The sequence below is a fragment of the Macaca thibetana genome, chromosome 12 (assembly GCF_024542745.1).
Source record: "Macaca thibetana thibetana isolate TM-01 chromosome 12, ASM2454274v1, whole genome shotgun sequence".
Taxonomy (NCBI): domain Eukaryota; kingdom Metazoa; phylum Chordata; class Mammalia; order Primates; family Cercopithecidae; genus Macaca; species Macaca thibetana.
Genome location: NC_065589.1, coordinates 16,968,171 through 16,992,740, shown reverse-complemented (window position 1 = coordinate 16,992,740; position 24,570 = coordinate 16,968,171). Strand labels below are relative to the sequence as shown.

General features: G+C 38.9%; 2 protein-coding genes across 2 annotated transcripts in view; one reads left to right on the top strand and one right to left on the bottom strand.

Annotated features, from left to right (window-relative positions):
- The window catches only part of DOCK10 (dedicator of cytokinesis 10), a 1,376,581-nt gene that overhangs the window by 878,218 nt on the left and 473,793 nt on the right, over positions 1-24,570 (bottom strand). The gene's annotated exons all lie outside the window — the stretch shown is intronic.
- Positions 1-24,570, top strand: part of NYAP2 (neuronal tyrosine-phosphorylated phosphoinositide-3-kinase adaptor 2) — a 296,478-nt gene that overhangs the window by 228,093 nt on the left and 43,815 nt on the right. The window contains exon 7 of the mRNA XM_050752152.1: positions 19,930-20,033. Coding sequence (XP_050608109.1) covers positions 19,930-20,033 — 104 coding nt within the window. The remainder of the gene's footprint in view (positions 1-19,929; positions 20,034-24,570) is intronic.

The following is a 24,570-nucleotide window of genomic DNA, read 5'->3' as shown; positions in this document are numbered from 1 at the left end:
CCCGCCAGGCCACCCTGACAGAAGTGTTTTTGGAAGTAAACTCAGCCCTTGACTTATGAACAAAGTGGTGTCATACCCACACGTGCACATAGACATATATAGGCACACAGGGTTTAGAGTGTAACATTTAAATCTAAACCAGAATGAAAACCCTATAAAGGGAAGGATCAACTATACTGTAAAATCCTTGGCTTCTGCGTGTTCAACTTTCTGTGCTTCTGCTGTTCTGCAAAGGTCCAAGATGCTGATTGAGATGCCTTCAGGACAGACAGGTATCATTAGCCAGTGAAGCGGGAAAGATGGCTTCCTTCATGTACTTTCCTTATACATGAAGCACATAGAAATGTACTTCACTCCCACAAAGGAAAATGTTTTTCCCACTTTTCTTGAAACCTGAAGCCTTTTTGTTCTAAGTTCTATATGCCCACATTTGTTAGGAGCATTGCTAAGGAGAAATATTTCTCCATTACAAGGAGAATCTATGCAAGCTGATGCACCTCAGGACTCAATGATGGAAATGCACGTGACCTGGAAAGCACAGGGACACCCCAAGTGGACAAAAGCTACTCAGGGCCAGCTGATGCTGCCATGAGAAATGCTCACCCAAGGTTCCCAGATTTTATTGCTATTATGTGAAATCTCCCAATTTTTAAATGTAGTTCAATTTTTAGAAAACATTGAGTAGAATAATTCACTTCTTTTAGCTGGGTAAGACCCGAAGACCCCACACTTGCATTTTCTGGTTTGTAAAATCAAGTGGTGACCATTAAGTTGAAGCACGGATTTGACCCTGTGGCACAGAGAAGCTGCTTTCTGCTGGAAGCAGCGGGTCCCAGTAGATAACTTGCCCTCTTGGCTTTTATTTTCCAGAAGCTGCTGCTCCTGGACAGGGAAATGCTAGCAATAGGAACACTGATGAGAGAGAGATATGCAGCCTTTGATGGTGAGGGAAGGAAGGGGGAATTCCTTAGCACTAAAAGAGGAACAGAGGTTTAGAATTCCATGAAGGGTGAGGACCAGCAGCCTTCATAGCACCTTGCAAAATGGCATGACCTCTAACTGGTAGAGAAGTTGGGTGGGGTAGAGTTTGCATAGGCTGGGCTTTATGCACCATGGTTCTAACCTTGGTGGAATTGTGTACTTCAAGGAGCTCTTTGTGCTTGCACAGTAGACCCCCCTGTGACAACCAGTATGAGCTAAAGAGTAGGAGGACCATATTATGTACTATGCTCTGTAGAACAGTTCTGGGACTTCATGACCCATTGTAAGGAAGCATTTTCTGTCATCATTTATGATTCAGTCCTTCATATCCAAGAGAAGTCTTGTACACACAAGTTCAGAAAAGTGAAAAACAGCTGCAAATTTGATTTCATTTAAAGGAAACAAAAAAAATACCATTTCTTGCACACCATGCTTGTAAATTCTATACTAATTATAAATGCATGCAAAAGGTATAATGTAGTGGTTGAGCACCAAATGGTTAGGCAACCTGCAAATCTGGATTTAAATCCTGATTCTATTTTGTTGAAGACAGTGAGAGCTCTGGCTCCAACATGACACTTTACACACCCAAACCATGGTTCATAAGACATTTGCAGTCATAATTCATCTGCTGGTCACTATCTTAAAGATTGAAGAGATCACAAAGACCTTAAGGGGCTATTCAAAGGCTCAAAAGTGGAGACCCTGGAAGATGTGGCAAAATGGGGGCCATTTACAATAAACAACAGAGCTGGGATTCAGGAACGGAACTGCAGTTGAACTCAAGAGCACAGTCTTTGAATACTGAATTTCTTTCAGTTGATTTATAAGAAAGATGATTTTCTCTTGAAATTTCTAAAACATATTTCCTGTACTTTACTTGATAACACTGAAATGACTGGCTCACTTTGCTGATAAACTTCCTGACAGCAATAACTCAAAGCCATTTATGCTTCAGCCTTCATATCCAAGAAGACTCCCATGCACACAAGTTTAGAGAGGTGATAAACAGGCAAGCCATGCAGAACTGGGCAGCAGGACTGTGAGCTGAAGAACAGTACTCATGATGGTCCTTCCTGGTAGACCATAATAAATCGGTGTAGTTTTCTTTTTTTAGTGTGTAAGTAAATCATGCTTGGCAACGATATTAATGAATTAATATTTTGGTGTTAATTATTTGATGAAATAACAAAACACTGCTGTGACTCACTTTCTCTATCTTTACAGAAGAGATCAAGTAAATGTCACTGTGTAGGTTATGATGAGGATTAAATTAAAAAATGCTTGGAAATGCTTGGTACAAAGCCGGTTTATAATAGCTAGTAGACAAATGTTTATTCTGTTCCCATTCAATTTTACTGGAAAAATACCTGTCTTTTTCTAGGACCAAGACTAGATGTTTTCTTTTGAAAATCAGCACATTGCAAATGATAAGATATTTCTTTAGCAAAACATAAGTGGTTATGAGGCTACTGTTAGTGCAACAATGTATGCTTCATTGACTTGTGCATTTTTCGACAAAGATTTCTGGCCAGTGTGATGACCCTTTTTGGATTTCCTTGAGTCTGCATGTATAGATGGAATTTGGAGGAAGAATGAGGTGCAGGCCTTAAGACTCAGTTGCTGCATTGTACACAGTTATCAAAGAAGTAATCCTAATCTCTCACAATGCTTCTGTTCTGCTTAGAAGCAATGAATAGGATTTAAAACCAGGTTGTCAAGGATGTGGGAATCACAAGAAATATTGTTCTCTACAAATGTATACATCTTCTCTAATAAATATCTAACCTGAGATTCATTCATCTGTTCCTTTAGTCATTTATTCCCTTTGTGTTTATTTTCTAACTAAAATTTCTTCAACATCTACTTTGTGTTGTGCAGGGGATGGGGAGGACAGGGGTATATATAATATACCCTAGACTCATATTCTAGCAGGTAAATCAGAAAATAAAACAACTGATTATTCCAAAGAGTGTTATAAGTAAGCCAAGCACAACTGGCCAAAGGGAAGGCCATTCAAACAAGTTTCCTAGAGAATGTGATAGTAAATTAGATACTAGCATGATGAGTAGGAGCCAGGCAAATAAGAGAGGATAGAGTGTTTCCTGCAGCTCACTCAGGAGTGTGGATAAAAACTTTGCTTTTAGAACCTGGTTAATATTCAACTTTTTAATATATCTGCATAATTTCTAAGCTGTGCCTTCTTTTCTTTCTTTCATTTCTTCAAGTGGCCCAGCTCCTTCAGGACGCCAAGGTTGATCCTAATGGTCCTAATTATTCCCCTCTCCCTGTATTCATGCCCTTGGTAATGTGCTTTCATAGCTCTTTATCAAGAAGTAAAGTCAATTTCCCATCCCTTGAATCTGGACTGGCCTTGAGTCTTGCATTGACCAACAGAGTGACATGGAAGTGACCATGTGTCAGTTCTGAGCGTTGGCCTCATGAGGTGTGAATGCTTTCATTGTTCTTTTCCAACCCTGCCACCACCATGTGAACAAGCCTGGGCTCGCCTGTTAGAGGATGAAATACAATAGGGGAGAACCCCCCAAAATGTGAGAAAACACAGCATGGAATAGCAGAACCATCTACTTGACCCACATTTGACTGGAGATGGCATGAGTGAGCCTGGCTGAGACCAGAAAAACCACCCAACAGACCCATAGACTCATGAGCAAAACTCAATGAGTGTCATTTTAAGACACTGAGTTTGGGTGTGGCGTGACACAGATACCATGATCTGTTTGTATTTTGCTATTTGTCTTCCAAGTGAAAATGCTTTATTGCTTTATTATTATTAGGTAATAGTACAGTAGTATAATGACAGGTAAGTAGAGTATGCTCATTGACAAAAAGTTAAAGTAAAAAATGAACCTCTACTTACCCGCCTTTTCCTTTACCGTCTCACTTTAGGAAGTATTTATTGTGTTAAACCATCATGTTTTCATAGTTTAGGGACTGAGTTTTTATTATGCAACAGGAACAGCAAACCGATCTGATGGAGTTTGGGTATTCATTGTAATTTAGACTTCGCTGTAGGCTATTCTCTAACTTCCTGCTTGGCTCCACTTCAGCCCTGGGCAGCTGTGAACTTCCAAAGCTACGACCCTCAAGGCTGCCTTTCTGTGCAGTCAGATCATGCACCAGAATACAATTCTCCACATCTGTTCTCCTTTCCAGTTCTAATTGGGTGCTTGGTGACTTCCCGGGGGAACATTAACCAGGTTCTGCTGCCTGGTTCTGTTCACTGCTTTCTCACTCTGCAGTTTCATTCTCCCTTTCTAAATTTGAGGAGCAAATGTGTAACAGAATTCTCATTTGGAGGGACCTGGGAGGGTACTGTAAGCTGTATCCCCAAGAGTCTCACTTTTATTTCTCTGTGGAAAACTGTGACTTCTGCTGGCTAGAATGCGTGTTTATCAGAGAAAGTTTTATTTGGATTTCTCCTGATACTGGTAGTATGGCTTTGAGAAACAACGAGAAAAGGAGAACTGGGAGGGAGTTAACCATTTAAAATGGTCAAAGCCTGTCTTTCTAGAGTTTGAATGTAAACAAACAGGGTACAAAATGCAAAAGGCTAATTACAAAATAATAGAAGATAATGACTCTCACATTCCAAGGCAAAAAGCTTGACTGCACAAACAGAGCTTGCAAAGGAGATGATCAAAATGAATACTGTTGTCCTTAACTGAACTCTCATTTCTAGCCTAGTAAAGTAGTTAGAGGCTGAGAGAGACAGAGACTAAATATTAGAGAGAATTTCAGATAGACTCTGTGTGCGGTGGTGTGTGTGTGAGAGAGAGAGAGAGACAGAGACAGAGACAGAGAGAGAGAGAGAGAGAGAGACAGAGAGAGAGAGAGAGATGTGTCCATCCCAATAGAAGAGGGGTGAGAAGTGTCTCCCCCAGTGGAAAGTCAAATAAGATACTTAAATGGAACCACTCAGAAAACTTGATATTGTTTCTAACAGTTTGAGGGACAGGGTGGAAGGAAAAAGCACAAGACTGGGTGAACGGTCTATGACCGCAGAGAAAGTTACTTAGCAAGTAACTGTTTGGCCGCTGATGGTGGGTTAAAGATGTGTATATAAAGTGTGTTTTCTATGGATCAGATTTGGTCCTGGAGAGGAACCTTGGAGGTGGCCTAGATCATGAGAGTGCCCGGGGCAGCCAGGACTCTCAGGACGTGTTTCAAGGTGCCCTACAGGATATCCAGTTACCCCTGAAAGACATAGAGTGAACAACCATGACGTCTCCAGGTGAGAGATGGCCAACCAATCCGAGGAGTCCTTCAGGAACCCTGGAAAGCACCCGGAGAAGACAGAGCTTCAGTGTCAAACACCTTCCCCAGCGAGATGGGGAGAGATGCTAGCCCGTGCCAGGCCCTTGAAGAGCCTTTCCTTCTCCCATCTCTCCTGGTCTCTCCCGTTTCTGCCCAGATGAGAGCAGGCATTGTGGGGACCAAGTTGGGAACAGAGATGGAAGAAGAGGAGAGGAGGCCGAGACAGAGGCCATCTCTTCTGTTTGCCAGGAGGTGTCCGAAAGTGGGCCAAGGGAGAAGTGTTTCCTTGAGATAATGTTCATAGGTTTGATTAATATAAGTAACTGGGCACTTAAACTATTACTTCAATAAGACTTTTTGTAACTTAAAGAAACTGAAAGATTTTTAATCATCAAAGTGAAAAATAAAAGTCCTGGGACTCAGTAGGGAGTTTCTCTAAAGCACAAGAAAGACCTTCGCTCCCCTAGAACAGGTTGGTACAGCTCTGGCTTCCGGGGAGAGAAAAATAAAACAGTTTTCTGATGCATGTAAGATCCTGTATGTTCAAACAAACAGTTAAATTGACAAGTTTAAAGAGAACAGACTCGGGTATAATTTTTAAAAATTGCTTTAATATTATAGCAGATTATATGTAACCTGAGTTGTGGAATTTAAGTTTATTGCCTTTTTGGGTTATCTGTGACCTGTTTAAAAGAATGCCTTATTTTTATTATCCCAAAACTTTTAAAATGCCTTTATATGTACTTTCTCATTTGTCCTTCACAAAAACCTGTGCATAAGTGGGCTGGTATTATCTGACATTTTTTTCTTTTTCTTTTTTTTTTTTTTTTTTGGGTGATAAAACTGAGGCTCAAGAGAAATCAAGTCAATTGCCCAGATTCACTGATAAGTAGTAGACTCAAATAAGGAAATGAACTTTGGGTTTCTGACTCCTACTACAGCTCTCTTCCCATGATTTAATTAGGCTGGGTTTCTCTATTTCCACCTCCGTGCTCCCAGGTTTATTCATTTATTCACATTCACTTATTCATTCTTTCATTTATTCATCTATTTTATTCAATATAAAATTACCAACCATTGGGTACATGCCAGTGAGAGAGACAGCCATTACAGTAATGACAAAAGTTTAAAACTGTAATTACAATCGGTGATGAAAGGAGAGTGACAGGGAGCTTCCTTTAGAGTGTGTTTCAAGGTATCCTAATAACCTGGGGCCTGAGCTCTCAAGGTGAATTAGGAGGAAGAGCAATCAAGGAAGAGGACGTAGGAGATGCCAGAACCCTGTGACGCCATGACCCACATAATTGAGGAGCTAAAAGGAGGAGAGAGAAGAAGCTGAGAACCTGACAAGGGTGAGGGTGAGCCAGTCACATCCATGACTTGGGTCTTACCTGAAAATGACAGGAAGCCATTTATGGATTTTTAACTCAGAGCTTATGTAATCACATATACAGAGACAGCTAATTTATGATCATCCTAAACCAAGGGAAACCGATTTATGAAGATCAACATGAACAGGCTGCCCCAAATAACCTACCTTATAAATCCGAAGGAGAACTGTTATCTCTGCTCTCGAATGAGATTTCACCTTTCCTACAGCTCATTGAGAGGTGTTTTTAACTGATTGTTGGTATCTATAAAAATTAATTATTGAGAACCTGAGCAGCCGTGTTACACATGTGTTTTTGTTGTTTTTTCAAACATCAGCAACATCGTGTATGCTTGTCTTTCTTTGGTCCAGTCGTTTACTCACTCTTGTGAGAACACTATGAGGTGACGAAAGGATGACCCCTGCCTTCAAGAAGCTTATTTGTGCCTATGATCTCAGTTGATTTTATACAGCAAGGGGTCCTTAGTGCCTCTGATTCCATGAAACAGGGAACTAGTCCAAGTCTTTGCTGTTTAGCATTTTGTAACATTTCATCAAACTCTTTGTGTTCTTGTTCTCATTTTTTTTTTCGAGGAAGGTAGTTAGCTAAAGTTACGGGACCAGCCTAGAGTCAAGGAATTTGCTGATATTAACTGATGTGTGTGTACATATATAAAGCCATGAGGCTACTTACGGGTTTTAAACATAAGTTTCATATGACTAGATTTGCACAGTCAGCTAATTACCTATTACCATATTTTATATATGCATTATATTCATACACACACATATTTCCCCTTTAACTTGGTTTCTGCTAAACACATGCATAGAATATGATACTGTATACTGTATAGATACCATAGATACCCTGAACACTGCTAGAAAAAAATACAACTTGATAGTAATTTCGTTCTCAATAGAGAAATTCTGAATTCCAACTATTCTCTGATTCTTTTGGGGAAAATAATTAGGTAGAAACCATTCAGATAATGCGGAGAGTGCCTTTCCTTGCCTTGCCTCTCAATACAAGATTAATTCTGCTTGAGAACCACGATGACAGTGTGCTGGCTCCAGTTTTGACTGTAGCATCAGTGACTGGTGTCTGTCACTGCAGGGCGGTGGCTCCACCCTGTGCCGTCTCCTGGTGGAGTCCGCCCTGACATTGCTCCTAGACTGCAGCTGTTGGCTTCCTTTGGAAAGGCCCTGTGGAGATGCTGCAGCAACAGTGTTCACAAAGAATGCCCTTTCTGTTGCTGTGAAAAGCCACAAAAGACATAAAATAGAAGACTCTGTCTGACTTATGCTAGGCATTTACAGAGACTAGTCTGGAAGTTTTGTAATCGGCCCAGAATAGGTAATAAATAATATGTTTATTGCCATCTACTGTCCAACATAGGAACTGCAATCCCTCAAACACACACACACACACACACACACACACACACACACACACGGGCGCGCGCGCGCACACACACACACACACACTTTTTTTTTTTTTCCTTGGTTATGAAGCACTCAGTTGAAAACTGGTCAATGCAGCCTGGGCACGGTGGCTCATGTCTGTAATCCCAGCACTTTGGGAGGCCAAGGTGGGCGGATCACAAGGTCAGGAGTTCAAGACCAGCGTGGCCAACATGGTGAAACCCTGTCTCTATTAAAAATACAAAAACTAACTGGGCACATGCCTGTAATCCCAGCTACTTGGGAGGCTGAGACAGGAGAATTGCTTGAACCAGGACCCGGGAGGCAGAGGTTGCAGTGAGCCGAGATAGCGCCGCTGGACTCCTCCAGCCTGGGCTACAGAGCGAAACTCCATCTCAAAAAATAAAAAAGAGAAAACTGATCAATGTATTTTAGTTTTTTTTTTCCTGGAAACATGGGGAAGGTGAAGAGATGGAGAAACATGGCTTTTTATCCATGTGAAACATACAAATCCTCTTTTAGAGTGGCCTCATTCTTTAAAATATTGTTTAGAATAATTCAGTCAATAAATGCTTAACGAGTCCTTATTAAGGATCAGTTATCATGTTACTCAGGGAAATAGTCTGAGGAAAGAGACATGGTTCCTGCTTTCAAAGAGCATGGAGTTTAGTAGAGGAGGAAAGGGAAGGAAGGACCAAGTGTACCAGGTGGAGTGAAGTAGCATGATTAAAATCCTACAGTAAGAGAAAGCAGGGAGCTTAGGATAACCTGATGCAGTGTGCTGGGGGCAAGACTACTGATGAGGCTGGTTGTATAAACTAAGCTGTGTGTACCAGTGTGAGGAAGTGGTGTGTAATTTATTATAAGCAGGGAAGCTAAAAGATCAGATTGACCCCCGAGTAATAAAAACCACTAACATTTCTTGCGATTTTAGTACATGCTTTTTGCCATGGAAAAACCTTAACATTTATTATCTAATTTAATTCTTACAGCAATCCTGTGAACTAGGTACCATTATTTCTCCCATTTTATCTGTGAACAAACAAGTGTAGAAAGGTCAAGCAAATTTCTCCTGGTCGTTCAGCTAGGAGGTGATGAGAGTTTAGCAGACCTTGTGAAAAGATATACCTCTTTCTCAAAAGCTCCAGCAGAAGTATGAAAGCCACTCTCATTGACTGACTTGGGTCACATGTCCATCCCTGTACCAGTCAATGAGACCAAGGGGATAGAATGATTGATTGGACAGACTTGAGTCATGTGACCAATTCTAGAGCTAGAGTTGAAGTCAGCTCTTACTACAGAATCATAAGAACTAAGATAATTGGTGATCCTGTTCTCTGAAGAAAAATCAAATTACTATTGCAGAAAAAGAGGAAATGGATTTTAGACAGAGAAAAATGACAAATGACCATTATCCCTCATACATTTTTATTTTTAAATAAATTTTTATGGGTGTTTAAAAACTATTTACTACCAAAATTTTATCAACAGCGTTAGAACATTTTAACAAATAGCAAACTTGAGTTATGCATAATTCTGTCAACATTGTTACTAGAAAACAAATACACAGACAAACAAAAACAAAAATGCTGACCAGAAAAGAGTAAAAGAAATAGCCCTTAATAAACTATCTCATGATTAATCAAGAGTAACTTTGAGGTCATTCAATTATTTTAACAAATTTCATTTACTAGACTCAAACAATCAATGAGTAGAACCTTGGAATTTGCTTCTTGTTATAGATGATAAAAAATCCCCTGAGAGTTCGTATAACGTCCCTCAGGTATCATGGGCAGAAAACAGTGTTTCTTGGATTTTGCCATAGAGATTTTTCCAGGAAAGCATTTCCTAACTGGTGGTTCCCAAATCCCTTGAAATTTTCAAAGGATTTCCCATGTTCCTTGTGCTTAAACATGACATTTTCCTATGTTTTGTTGATTTAAAATACGCAACTGGCAAATTAATTGTATAAAAAGTTACCTTTTTAATAGAGCTCTTTGGGGACAGACTGTGTAAAGCAACGATTCTCAAACTCTGGCCTCAGGACACCTTTTGTTCTTAAAATTACTGAGGGCCCCAAAGACTTTCCTTTATAAGAAAAAAAGTATAATAATATCTATCATATTACAAATTAAAATTGGAAACTTAAAATATTATCTAATAATTAAAAATTTAAAAAGAAACCCATAGTATATTAACATAAATAACATTTTTTCTCAAAAAAAAAAACCTGTATTTTCTAAAACTATAACAAATGGTGAACAGGTTGAATTCATTTTACATTTGCGAGAGTCTTTTTAATGTCTGATTCAAGAGAACGTAGATAGCATTTCTTATCTTTTTTGGATTCAATCTATTGTAATATTTTGCTTTGGTTAAATATATCATAAAAATCTGTCCTTATACAGATGTGTAGTTGAAAAGGGAGAAATACTTAAATAGCTTGTTTATATAATTGTGGATATTCTTTTTTAATACCATTCCAGAACTAAATGAATAGTAATTTCTTAAAGGTTAGTGGCAATGTTAGCTGTATATCAATAAACTCACCATGCTGTCTTACATTTAAATCTATTGCTCTATCTTGAACAGTAAAATGCAGTGTTTTACCCCTCATGATTTATAACATCGTGCATTTAGAAAATAGCAGTTCATTAAGTCATATGGATCTTCCATGTGTTGACACATTTTGTTATAAAAATCAATATATCACATGTGTTAATATCACTAGTGATCTCATAAAACCAGCCTTTAAGTATTAGGATAATCTCAAGCTCACAGTAATGGGTAAAAACTTTTTCAAATTTTTAATTTTTGCTTGAAAGCTCAAATTTATTATTGTCGACAGATGCTGTCAGTTGCCTTCTTTGAAGAAATAGACTCACTCCATTCATTTTCCAAAAAAAAAAAATCTACCAAATATCCAAGTCTATTTGTTAGTAGGAAGCAAATACTTACTAGTATAGTTTAGTGCCGCTCCTTTGATGTGTGAAAGTGGCAGCCAATTTATCCATTGCTTTGAGATTTTCAGTGTATTTGTCAATACAGTAAAAAAGCAAATAACATCTTAATATTTTTATGAAACAGTTTTGACCTTATGCTCTGTCCCCAAAAGCATCTTAGAGACCCCCAGAACTTCTGCTATAAAGTGAACAAGCATAACCACTACTGGAGATCAGGTTGAAGTTCTCTGCCATGGAGGATTTGAGTGGGTACAGTCTTAGATTAGGCTTATTCATAGCCAGACATTGCTTAGTTTATATCTATAATTGTCAGTTGGCTCAAGGCAAAAGTATAAGGAACATGGCCATTGTAATAGAACATAGTAATGAGGACCATCAATGTTATAATAACTGGTCACACTTTCTCTCAAAATGTTTGCTCTTTAATAAAGTACAAAATTCAATGGTATAAAGAGGAAATACCATTAGTATTATATCCAGTTTTGATTTTCACCTATTAAGAGTAAAGACTTGCCACATCACAAGGTGGGTTATCTGCAAAATGTAACCTTGGCATTTCCTTTTTATGATTTTATTACTTAGAAGCAAAATATAATGTATTTTTAAATAGGTCAAGTGATTCTTGTCATGCATTCATTTATAACATCAGGTGACAAAATGATTTTGTTTGTTTGTATATTGTATTTTTGATGCCATAAAACAAAGTGAAATGTCTGTCTTCATGGGAATATGTATTTGATCCTTTACAACTATGATACGACTTTTTGAGTTTATATTGAAGCTGATGGATTTTCCTTACATAATGATTTTTAAAATAATTAAGGAGCATGATTGACCTGTTAAATGGAAATTATGTTGTTTTTTCATATATACTTTAATTCACTTTTAATGTGAAAAAAAGTATTATTTGAAAATAAAAGCACATTTTCATATTCAGCTAAAGTGATGAATATCCCAAGGTGTTTTAGAAATTATATATTATTATGAAAGAGGCTGTCAAATAAAAAAATGTTAATGCTTCACTACACTATGTTGCCTTGGATGAAACCAGCTATGCATTACAGTATCTTGAGCATCCCTGTGTTTTGTGTACTATGATTTATATGCTCTGTACGTAAAAGATGGAAGACAAGGAATGTAATTGGTACATTGGATCATGAGCTGCCACCACATTGCCACCTTACTTTTCTCTGGGTTTCAGGTCTTCAGCAGAATTCTAGTGTTCCCAAAAAGAGATATCAATTATTCCAAAATCAATAGTTTTACTATTCAACCCTTCTGTCCTAAATAACACTAGGACCTCAGTCCATGGCCACAGGATCCCAGGCATCATTCACAGCTATGCAAATCTCAGCTGTCTTCCCAGAGGAAAACTCCTTGAAAAGCTGAGGGGTGGGGATGGGGGAGGAGAGAGAGAGAGAGAGAGAGAGAGAGAGAGAGCGAGAGAGAAGCTACTCCCAAGATAGATTCTTGCATCCTGTTTTCTTTCTTTTCTCCACGGTCACAAAATGATCATGGCAGTTATCAGATTAGTTTTATCTTTTCATCTCCATAGTCACTATGCCCAGGTCTACCACCTTTTCAGAGATCTATAAAATACTTAATATTTTTTTAAAATCATAGCACCAAAATTCCAAAACTGCCACATTCACATTGTTTAAATCAGTAAAAAAGTGTGACATAGTTCAACATAATTGTTAAATTTAGTATTAAAGCAATTCCATTCAAGTTTGAAATAATCTCTAGACTACATTGTCAAATCCTGTAAGGATTCCTGAGTGTGCACAATTACTGTTTAGAAGTCATAGCCAATCATAATTAATTGGATTATTCACAGTCTAACAATTTCAAAAAAAATAAAAATTCAAATTATATTCAGGAAAAAAATTACGTTTAGTGTAGGACACAAGGGCATCTTGCTATGTTCACCTTGATGTGTGATGGGAGCCTCAAACGAAGTGTTCAGAATGCTGGAAAATTTTAATACAGTCCTGGCAAAACTGCCCCTTTGGATTCAGGTGTCAGTTTATCTCAAATAGCACATGTGTTTTTTTTAAACAAAACAAAACAAAACAAAACTCTTTTCCAGAAATTACAGTTTGCAATGGGCATATGTTGGCATATTAAATAAATAAATAAATTTTTAAAAGCCACTCTGTGACTTCTATGTAACCCAAATCATTGATTAGAAACTTTCAGCATTATTAGCTACTTGGGGGAATCATTATGTCTTTGCTAGTACAGCAAAAATGTTATGTATTGAAAAAAAATGGAAAAAACATGTGTCCTCAGAATTTGACTGATTTTATTTCTTTAATGCTAGATGAAATTGTTCTTTTGTGTATGAAAATACACCAATCTTATATGGTTATGCAAATACAGTGGTTGAGAATGGTCATTTATCTTTTTTTCTGGAAACAAATAGAACTCCAATACTCACAGTAATAGCAGCAGACGCTGTGGAGATGATCCTATAACAATACTAATGACATAATACTGAACAAAAATTCAATTTTCCTTAAGGGAAAGATGACAAATGATTATCTTAAAAAAAAAAGAGCAATGAAAGTTTATATCTATTAAGAATAAAAAGAAAGGCCAGGCACGATTGCTCATGCCTGTAATCCCAACACTTTGGGAGGCCGAGGTGGGCAGATCACCTGAGGTCAGGGGTTTGAGACCAGCTTGGCTAACGTGATGAAACCTTGTCTCTACTAAAAATACAGAAGATTAGCTGGCCATGGTGGCAAGCACCTGTAGTCCCAGCTTCTCTGGAGGCTGAGGCAAGAGAATTGCTTGAACCCAGAAGGCGGAGGTTGCAGTGAGCTGCGATCACATCACTGCACTCCAGCCTGGGCGGGAAACAAAACAAAACAAAACAAAAACTGTGGTCCTCCCTTCCTCTCTCCTTCTCTCCTTCCTTCCGTCCTTTCCCTTCTTTTTTCTTCCGTCTTTTTTCTTCCTTTTCCTTCCTTTCTGTTTCCCTCCTCCAGCTCCTCTCTCTCTCTCTCTCTCTGAATCAACCTCTTTCTCATTTTTTTCTCATTCTCTTTACACTTGATCTTCACTAAAATGCACAAGAGAGTCAACTTTTACTTCTAGGATGATACTAGAAGAGTTCTCAAAGGAAAATTTTCCTTGGACATAGGAAGAACAAGTGCCTTCTAGTTAATAATTAATCTCTCAATTGTGTGAATTTTCCTTGGGGTAGGAAAGCTCTGTCTTAGATCTCTTTGCAGGCATGTACCCATTGTTTGTAGACCCCAAAATTCTTGGCAATTATCTGTCAAAATTCCAGATCAAAACTTATTGTTTCCAGGGTCATGGCTCCTTAGCCTCACTGTTCAAGTCTCAAAGAGCATTGCATTTCCAAAGGTAGGTGAGCCAAACATTGCACTTTGATGTTACAGGCCTAAAGGGTCTCTGAGAGGCTTGATTATAATTCGAATCTTTTCTAGAATTTTCAAGATTGTTTCAGATAATTCTTTTGGTCAAAGGTAGGTGAGCTGAACAATTGGACTTTGATGTCACAGGCCTAAAGGATCTCTGAAAGGCTTGGTTATAATTAGAATCTTTTCTAGAATTTTCATGATTGCTTCAGATAATTCTTTTGGCCAAAGAAACCTTGGTGGATGCAACCTCGTAAGGATTTGTTTCATCATCCCTGTCTCAGAAACACCATAGGAAATTCCAAATATATTTAGGTTAAGAATCATGTGAAACTGAAAGAAGAGCCAAAATAAGTGACATAAACAAAAATCTCACCATTTAAAAAATGTTCCTGCTGGCTGGGCACAGTGGCTCATGCCTGTAATCCTAGCACTTTGGGATGCCAAGGCGGGTAGATGACCTGGGGTCGGGAGTTCCAGACCAGCCTGACCAACATGGAGAAAACCTCCTTCTACTAAAAATACAAAATTATCCAGGCGTGGTGACGCCTGCCTGTAATCCCAGCTACTCAGGAGGCTGAGACAGGAGAATCGCTTGAACCTGGGAGGCAGAGGTTGTGGTGGGCCAAGATTGTGCCTTTGCACTCCAGCCTGGGCAACAAGAGCAGAACTCCATCTCAAAAAACAAACAAACAAAAAACCAAACGTGCCATGAGATACCATTAAGCAGCAGTGTTATGGAGTGTGTGTGTGTGTGTATCTGCCTGTGTATGTGTGTGTACATTATGAATATATGGTAATGATCCTCATCTGTCGCTGCATGTGGAGTCATATTCTATGCTGGGATCGAACATTAGACCACTGGGTGACCTGACTCTAGAACTAGCCCACACAGGGTGCTTCGCTAGTAGTTTGATTTGCCATGTTCAGTGGGTGGTTAGTGGTTTATATTGCAGTGCCTAAGGAGACTTGATGAACCTAGACATGATCTGGACTGGCATGCTATGGGGGTAAAGCAAGATGTTTCCAGGTCAGGGTGAAATTGGGAGTTTGCTTGAATTTTGGTGAGGCATAGTCTGTGCATTGGAGATAATGTTGCCTACAATGGAAACAGGTTAAGTTGGTCTGACCAGAAACCCACAAAAGGGGAAATTAATCTTTAGGTACCTTAGGTGATATAGAAGCCTTTTATCTGGTTAGATAATCTTTTTTCATCAGATGATAATATCTTCAACATAAACTGGAAAAAATCTCTATAGCAAATAATTCTTATTCTCATCCTTTTCTAGGAAAAAAAAATACTGAATTTTCTCATTCCATGTGACTACATGTGGTAAGCTAGTCATGGCATGTATGGAAATATTGGCTTATTATGGAAACATGTCAACCAGGGTTCTGATGGATGCTTTGCTTATTGTTTTATATAATGAAGGATGATTCCTTAAGGTATGCAAGGATTGAGGCATCTTGGGAAATGAGGTTAATTTATAAGTTACCAGGATCTTATATCTATGTCATCATATGATACACTTGTGGTTAAACAGCCTCAGAGAGAATCCAGTGGTATTTTCAAGAGTGGCTGGGCAAACATTAAACACCCGCACAAAATCAAGGGAGAATTTTCAAATGCCATACCTCCTCTGTAGGAGCCCAGAGGGTCACATCCCCTCTAACTGGAATCACTGCCTTAATAAGTAGGGGAGAGAGGCTTGAAACTAGGTCTTATAACATATTCTTTGTTACGTCATGACCTCCTTACTTTGAGGAGTTGCAGTCACCTTTACTAGGTTAATCTGAGTATCTTCAGTGAAAGAATAATACATAATAATAGAATGCTTACTAGGTGGTTCCCACCAGCAAAAATGCCGAAAACCACAGCAAGCAGTGCAAATGCTACCTAAGTGATAAGGCAGTTCAGAAGAGAGAGAGAAGAAAACAAGACCACAGGATGCTTTATAATAAAAGTACACTTTGAAGCAAGTCTTAGAAAATGGTAAGATATGGTTTGATTGAAGTCCATGCTTGGCAACAACTTGAGGTGAAAGATGGAAGAATCAAAAGTGGATACCAAGAGGGTAGACCAAATTTTATATATATGTATATGTGTGTGTGTGTGTGTGTATATGTGTGTGTGTGTATATATATATATATATATATATAGGGGTGTGTGTGTGTGTGTGTGTATATATATATATAAGATTTATTTTTTTTGAGATGGAGTTTTGCTCTTGTTGCCCAGGACGGAATGCAATGGCATGGTTTTGGTTCAGTGCAACCTCCGCCTCCTGGGTTCAAGTGATTCTCCTGCCTCAGCCTCCTGAGTAGCTGGGATTACCAGCATCCACCACCACACCCAGCTAATTTTTGTATTTTTAGTAGAGACAGGGTTTCACCATGTTGGCTAGCCTTGTCTCGAACTCCTGACCTCAGGTGATCTGCCCGCCTTGGCCTCCCAAAGTGCTGGGATTACAGGTATGAGTCACTGCACCGGGCACAAATCGTATATATTTTAGGAAGCAAGAAGCAGTGGAAAATAGAGTGGACCCGATCAGGTGGGGCCAGGTCACAGAGGACCTCTGGAAATTAGGCAATTGAACGTTTTTTAACAAGATGAGCGGCCTATGGTAATCTAGGAAACACAGTCTGCATCGTGTCCAAGTCAGATTTGAGCAGAGAGATTATGGGGAGGTTTCTGAGATGAGTTGAGGTAACTACAGGAGCCATGGCAAGGAGGAAAAAAAAGCAAATTCCAACAGGATTAAATTAACAGAGAGAGGAAAAGAAAGCTCTGAACTGAAAAAGGACAAGATCTGGACCCTAAGCCTTTAGGAAAATGGAGGTGATGTTTTTACTATACATAGGAAAATTAGAAGGAAGATCCAAGATATTGAGAAGAAGCTAGAACTTGGTTTGCATCCTGAGACAATGAAGACAGCCTAGTGACCAGGAAGCACAGGGGCTCAAAATCAAACAGGAGCATGGGAAGGGGACAGAGCTATGGAAACCTACATGTGACTCCAAGGGAAAATACTATATTTGAAACCATGAGAATGTTGATATTCTTAAGAGAGAAGGTGGGGAGGAAAAAGGCCAAGCAAGGCACAAGTTGGTAAAGCTAAAAGGACATGACACTGGGTTGAGAGTGAGGTGAAGGAATGCATATCACAGATGGAAAGGGAGTCATTTTCCAGAAAGAGAATGTGGTCGACTTGATTAAAAGTAGAAGGAGGAATAGAGGTAAGGGTCACCATGCACATACATGTGCAAGTGCGTGTGTACGTGTGTGTGTGTAGGGGATGAGAGCCAGCATTCACTAAAAGCACTTGTTATGTGTCTGGTGTTTTTCTATGAATTTTGCATGTAATTCAGTTTATCTGTTTACTTAGCACTAGTTCAACTCTCCTCCACTAACCTGGAAACCAGGACATTTCACTATTACTATTTCCTTATAATATGCAAGCAATAAATTCTGAAATGCTTTTGACTCTGGATCAGTCAGAAAGTAAGTCTGTGGATCTAGTATCCTTCCCACTTCAGATTTTGCTGCCCATTCAGTCCTCTTGGCAGGTGTTAATTACTGCAGCTTCTTCAGGGTCTCTCCTTGCCCTGCTCCCCAGAACACAGTGGATACTCTGATAAATGATACCACGGCACTCTCTACTTCTTCCTTCTAACATATTTCCTAATTTTCAGCAAATGATTTTAGATTTAATGTCTCTCCCCTGAGAATACACAAACGTCATTAGAATATGGAGTCTCCAACTCCTGGGCTCAAGTGATCCACCCGCATCAGCCCCACAAAGTGTTGAGATTATAGACGTAAGCCATCGTGACCGGCCCATCATTTATTGTTTAATGCCTATGTTTACTGCATAGACTGTGCACTCCCTATTGCATATTGCAGATTGCACTATTGCCATAAGGTAATACTGGGATTTTGGTCACTACTCTCTGGCAAGTTCCTGGCACATAGTAGGCATAGAATATATAGATGACGAATGTTGAGTAAGTGACTAAATTCATTTTATTTGAGAAGAACTAAAACTTAAATAATGAAAACAATTGTCTAAGATCATACACCTAGCAGAGTCAGATTCAAAATTAGCTCTAAGTCCAAACCTTGTTTATTGTCTTTTATTGTTTTCCTCTAAATCAGAAGTACAGAGAAAATACTATTTCATTTGCCAAGAAAGAAAACTATTAGTTCCCTTAGGAGAATAATTTTAATAGGTGAAGCACTGTTGAATAGGTGGAAACAGGACTGAGAGAGGAAAGGTGCATATGGGTGAGAGTGTATGAGTCTGTGTGTAAGTAGGCGTAAGCTTACTCATTCTGTGTGTCTGCATGTTGTGTCTGAGAGGGGTTGGGAGTGGAGGAGTGGAAGGCAATTGATGGAAACTGAAGTTGGCAGTGAACCATTCATGCAATGCAGATATAGTCAATGCTTTTCTCTGAAGTGCGATTCATATAGAAATGGCATAAGGATAGTGCACCTCCCCAGCGTGAGCAACACATTTTCTTTTCTTCCAACAGAATTGAGCACATTCTGGTTCTCTGGCACCTGTGTCAGTTCTCAGTACCATAGTTATGTCATATCATTTAAAACGAGTTGTTTGATGAGTTTAATTTTTAGGTCAAGTTTATAAAGAAAGACTTTTTGAAAAGCACCTGTTTATTTATTAGGCAAAGACAGAACTTGGAGAACCTTAGGTTTCTAATTTGTAAGTTGAGGGTATTGAAGCTGGAATGCACTAAGCACTTAAAAACCAGCAGCTCACATTGAAGTTTGTGATAAAATACAAATGTCCATTTTTCTTTCTATGACTTCTTTTTCCTTTATCAAATATCTTCAAATATGACTTTAAATTCATCATCTCTACCTCCCATATATCCTGTAATTTCTGGATGAAGGGAACTCTTTCAGTCCTCAAATTGTAACCTCTAAAGCATCCTGTCAGTGGCCTAGGCAGCTAATTTGGGCTCCTCAAATTAGATAAGAGGTAGGAGAAAGCTTTTTAAGTTGGAAAAATAATATTATGAAAGATAGCAAAAGTCTTGGAAGACAGTTATAAAATTTAATGCAAATCAAGATAAGTTGAAGAAATGTTACATTGAAAACATGATGATAGCATTCATGGAAGGAAGGAAAGCAGAACATTTGGAGAAGGGAGATAAGACATTTTAGGACACAGAAATCCTAGGGACCAAAGCTAAAAGTGAACACTCAAAATAGTCATGATACTTGCTTGTTCCCCTAATGGGTTGTTGTTGCTCCAGGGATGACTCCACAGAAACCAACCCTAAGTGGGGCAAAATGTGCAAGGGCACAGAAGCTGATCTGGGAATAAAGCTCCTTTTAGAGTCAACTGTTATGAAAGGGTTTTATCTCCCGCTAATGATTAGCAAACATAGAAGCATTTTGTATATTCCAAGAATAACTAACAAAACAAACTGGAAGACTGAAAAGCCACTTCATTATTTCAGATGTCAGTCAGCTAATATCGTGTCTTTTCCCCCTTGTTTCCAGAGCCTAAAGTAAGCTGCAAATTAGGCCGGTCTGCGTCGACGTCAGGTGTGCCTCCTCCATCAGTCGCTCCTCTCAGGCAAACCAGTGACCTGCAACAGAGCCAGGTACCATCATCGTTAGCCAATCGTGATTGACTTCCTGTGATGCAACTTGCCAAATGCTTCCCACCTCTGTCTGTCCTGTTGCTGTAGACAACTTTCTCATTTGCTTTTGTTTTTCTATGTGTGTATGGGTTGGGGGACGCGGGGGATGAGCTCTGGCAGTCTGTTTTCATTTGAAAAAGAATGTCTTTCTTTCTTGTGATTGGTGGTGAGACTTTCTTTGCTGTTTGTTACCAAATCGTTTTTGTCTCTGGTTTCCATCATTCTGTAATATAAATGTTGTAAACTTGTACTATACGTATTGGCTTAGTGGTTATTTTTTAAATCCTTTCTCTCTTTCATGTTTTGTGTACTTTTATATTGTCTCTGAAAATTTATCAATATTTGATAAATTTATCTACTTTGTTTTATGTAGATTTCTTTTTAAATGTTTTGTCCACAACACTTGCACAGATGTTGTCAATGAATCTGTACATATTTCTTAGCTCTTATCCTATTATACTGTAATGTTTCTGGTGGTTTTATTTTTATTTAGCTTGGAGCATGACTGTAAGACACTGTTGAATATTGATGTCCTTATGAATATTCATACCCCGATGCATTTGGATTGAGTATGGCAGCTAGTCTTTCTTCTTTCTTAGTCTATAGAGACAAATTGACTGGCCAGATAATCTAGATATTTAACAAAAACTACAGATTATTAGTAAGGCAACCTTTAAATAAATGACTTTTCTCTCTTATACCGACAATATCAGAAATGTTCTCAGAAAGGGAATGTAAGTGCTCATGCATGGTAAATGAGATCTCAATTATCACTTGGAGAAATGAGACAAGAAATAAAGGCATACACTGAAATATCATTTAATACCTTACAGTATAATATATTGCTGTGATGTTTGTTTGGGTACGTGGTTGTGGATGCGGAATTAGTATGGGGAAAAAATCACTACACATAAATGTCCTATCTTTAGCTCACCCAATAGGAATTCAATACATTGACTTAATTTGTGAGGTTTAATTGTTGTTACTGTTAAGTATTATGGGTGTTAAGTAGGGTGGTGTCATTCTGGAGTGGTTTCTCTCTGCTTCCTAGCTTTAATCTTTGCATTCATGAAACTCCTCTGAAATAGTAACTTATAAAACACTGATGATACCTCCAAGGGAACTGCCCATTACTGCTGAGCAAATTATATATTCATCTATTATTTTAAATGTCAGGCTATTTTAAAAACATAACTAAGTAGAATAATTGCATTTTTCTCTAATGAGAGACATTGTGCCTCTTTGTATTTTTGTCTGACTTAAATATGCAAAAGAGTTGATTTATAAATATATGAGGTATCTGCACATACAAGAAATGAGATGCTTCTCTCAAGGGTATCTCAAGTACCATTTAGAATTTCTTGTGTCTTAATTTAAAATGTAAATGCCTTTATATAAATGTTAAATGCCTTTATAACTAAATGTACCAACTCAAACACTTTTTGGATATAAAAGAAGTAGAAACAGTAAGACACTGAATAAAATAAATAAGCTAAACTGCCAACTTAGCTGATTAAAGCTGTTCCAGAAATATTGTACTTACCAACATTTAAAGCTTAAAATCATTGGGTACTGAAAGAAGGCAAGTTTAGCTAATTGGCAGAGGATTGCACTAATACAATCAGGTTTTCGAGTTTATGACCCTTGCTAGTATATTATCTTCAATATCTCAGAGAGGTTTTGTATTATTTGTCTTGTTTTGCTTTTCTCCTAATTGTCTTTATAGCTGTTTCACCCTAAGCCCCTTCAAACTCTCAGTGAAAGCAGGTTCCTGGGATAGACTTCCAGAATAGAAACAAGGTATACCCTTTGTGCCTTTGCATTATCAACTCTTTGCTCACCTGATGGGAAGTTCTTCATTTTTCAAAATGTAGCAAGGGAGAAAGTCCAAGATGCCTTTATATGCTGTTGTTTCCTTACCTGCTGATAGAGATTCTGACACACAGTCAAATTATACATGGGCTATCAGAACTATAAATTAGAAGGCTGGCTTCTGGGTTTCTCCTCTGTGGCTTATGGCCAGTTGTAGTATACATGCATTCCTATACTCTAGAGATGAAGTGGTAAGCAGAGCTCATGTGAACATTGCTCTGAGCTCCTCTGACTTAGCATTCAACTTAGGTCAACAAATACTTATTGGCCAGGCACGGTGGCTCATGCCTATAATCCCAGCACTTTGGGAGGCAGAGGTGGGCGGATCACAAGGTCAGGAGATCGAGACCATCCTGGCTAACATGGTGAAACCCCATCTCTACTAAAAATACAAAAAATTAGCCGGGCGCGGTGGCGGGTGCCTGTAGTCCCAGCTACTCAGGACGCTCAGGCAGGAGAATGTGGTGAACCTGGGAGGCAGAGCTTGCAGTTAGCCGAGATCATGCCACTGCACTCCAGCCTGGGCGACAGAGCAAGACTCCATCTCAAAAAAAAAAAAAAAAAAAAAAATTAAAAATTAAAAGTCCTTTTCTCACCTAATTCCCATGCCCTCAACCATAGTCTTGACTAAGATATCTCTTTTAATTACAACCAGGATGGCACTGCCCTGTGCTCAGGCATGTAAGACAATGGTGAAAAAACATGTAAAACTGTTGAATCTAACAGTGACTACTCGTACCTAAACAAGGATAGGGAACACCTAGCATTATCAAACAAACAATCCCTCTGGTCACTTTTTAAGCAGTTTTTACAACACCAAGACTCCTGGTAGTTATTAAAACCCAGAATTCTTAATAGGAGATTAGTAGACTTCTTACTAGGAAAATCACTGGAATCCACATGATCTATTAAAACAAACAAAAGGCCAGGTGCGGTGGCTCACACCTGTAATCCCAACACTTTGGGAGGCCGAGGCAGGTGGATCGATCACCTGACGTTAGGAGTTTGAGACCAGTCTGGCCAATATGGTGAAACCCCATCTCTACTAAAAATACAAAAAATTAGTTGGACGTGGTGGCGCACACCTGTAATCGCAGCTACTTGGGAGGCTGAGGCAGGAGGATGGCTTGAACCTGGGAGGCAGAGGTTGCAGTGAGCTGAGATTGTGCCACTGCATTCCAGCCTGGGCAACAGAGTGAGACTCCATCTCAAAAAAATAAAATAAAAAATAAATAAAACAAACAAAATCAGTCACTCACCTCTAAATAATTCTAGTGATGCTTGTCTGTGGAGGAATCTGACCTTACGAAGGCTGTGACATTCCAGCCACATTATGGGGCATTACCCTCCATACAGAAAGATCTGTGTTACTTCTCAGATTGTTGTTCTCATCCCATCTCTATTCAGTTTTCTTGGTCCTCGTTTGTCACTCACCGTTTTCATGTCATGGTTGGAGCTGTCTAAGAATTGTTGCAAGTGGAGTTAGGTAGAAGGGCTTGACATTACTCCAGCAGAGATTCACAGAGGTGACCAAAGTGACTGGTCCCCATTCTCCATGGACCTGGGGCCAATAGTGACAGCCCACCACCAGAGTTTGTGTATAAACAAAGGGGAAGGTATGTTTGCTTGCCTTTGCAATTAGTTTTAGCTTCAGGTAACTACAGCGGACACAAGATCTGTAGAAATGTATCATTGTATCTGACTGGAACTTCAAAATATGTAAGAGAAAATGGGAAACTCTGGAAAAAAGTGTGAGTTCTAAAGCATTTAGAGTTTGCCCGGAAAGACATATTATTCTCTGACACTCAGAGAGATAAAAATAAGGTTTTATTCTTTCTTAATTTGCTCCTGAGTAAATAGACTAGACGTGGGGCAATTAGGCACATTTTCTTGGAACTTCCTTATAATGCAGGCATGTTTCTGCGTTTACCGTCATAGAAATCTTTGGAAATCAGACTGAATTTTTGTGCCTACCATTAGAAAGTTAATTTATTTTCTTAGTAAATAAAGTCAAACTGCACAGGAGTCATGTATTAAACTTGGAGCACGTTACTTTCTCTTTTGTATCCTCTGTAATAGAGTAGAAAGCCGTGTACTCAGAAGAAAGAGATGTGAATGCTCTTAGACACAGCAGATGATGATGATGTTCATGTGATTCCTCCATCTCTGGCTGATCTCAGCCTCCTTCTTCAGTGGCCCCATTGGAGACAGTGCCATCTATACTCTTGCTGCACAGGGGATGCTATAGCAGCTGATGTACAGGCCATATCAAACCATGCTTTCCTGCAAGAATGGAGCAGCTAAGATGTGTCTCCAAACAGAACTGCAGCTCTCCTTGGAAAAATGTTCCCAAGACATGTTTGAATTCGTTTTTCTAGGAAGGAAGGACGTGGGAGCCACAGCCTCCACTAACACACACACACACACACACATACATACATACACACAAACACAATCACACTCACATTCACTCACACACACATATTTTTTTTACTAGCAGATTCTCATGTCAAGGAATTACAAAGCTAAGAGTGACCCAAGTGTCGAACTGAAACCTCAACTTCTTCAGAGGCTTGTCACTCTAAACTGAATTATCTCTGATCATCCTTGATTTGGAGGAGGGAGG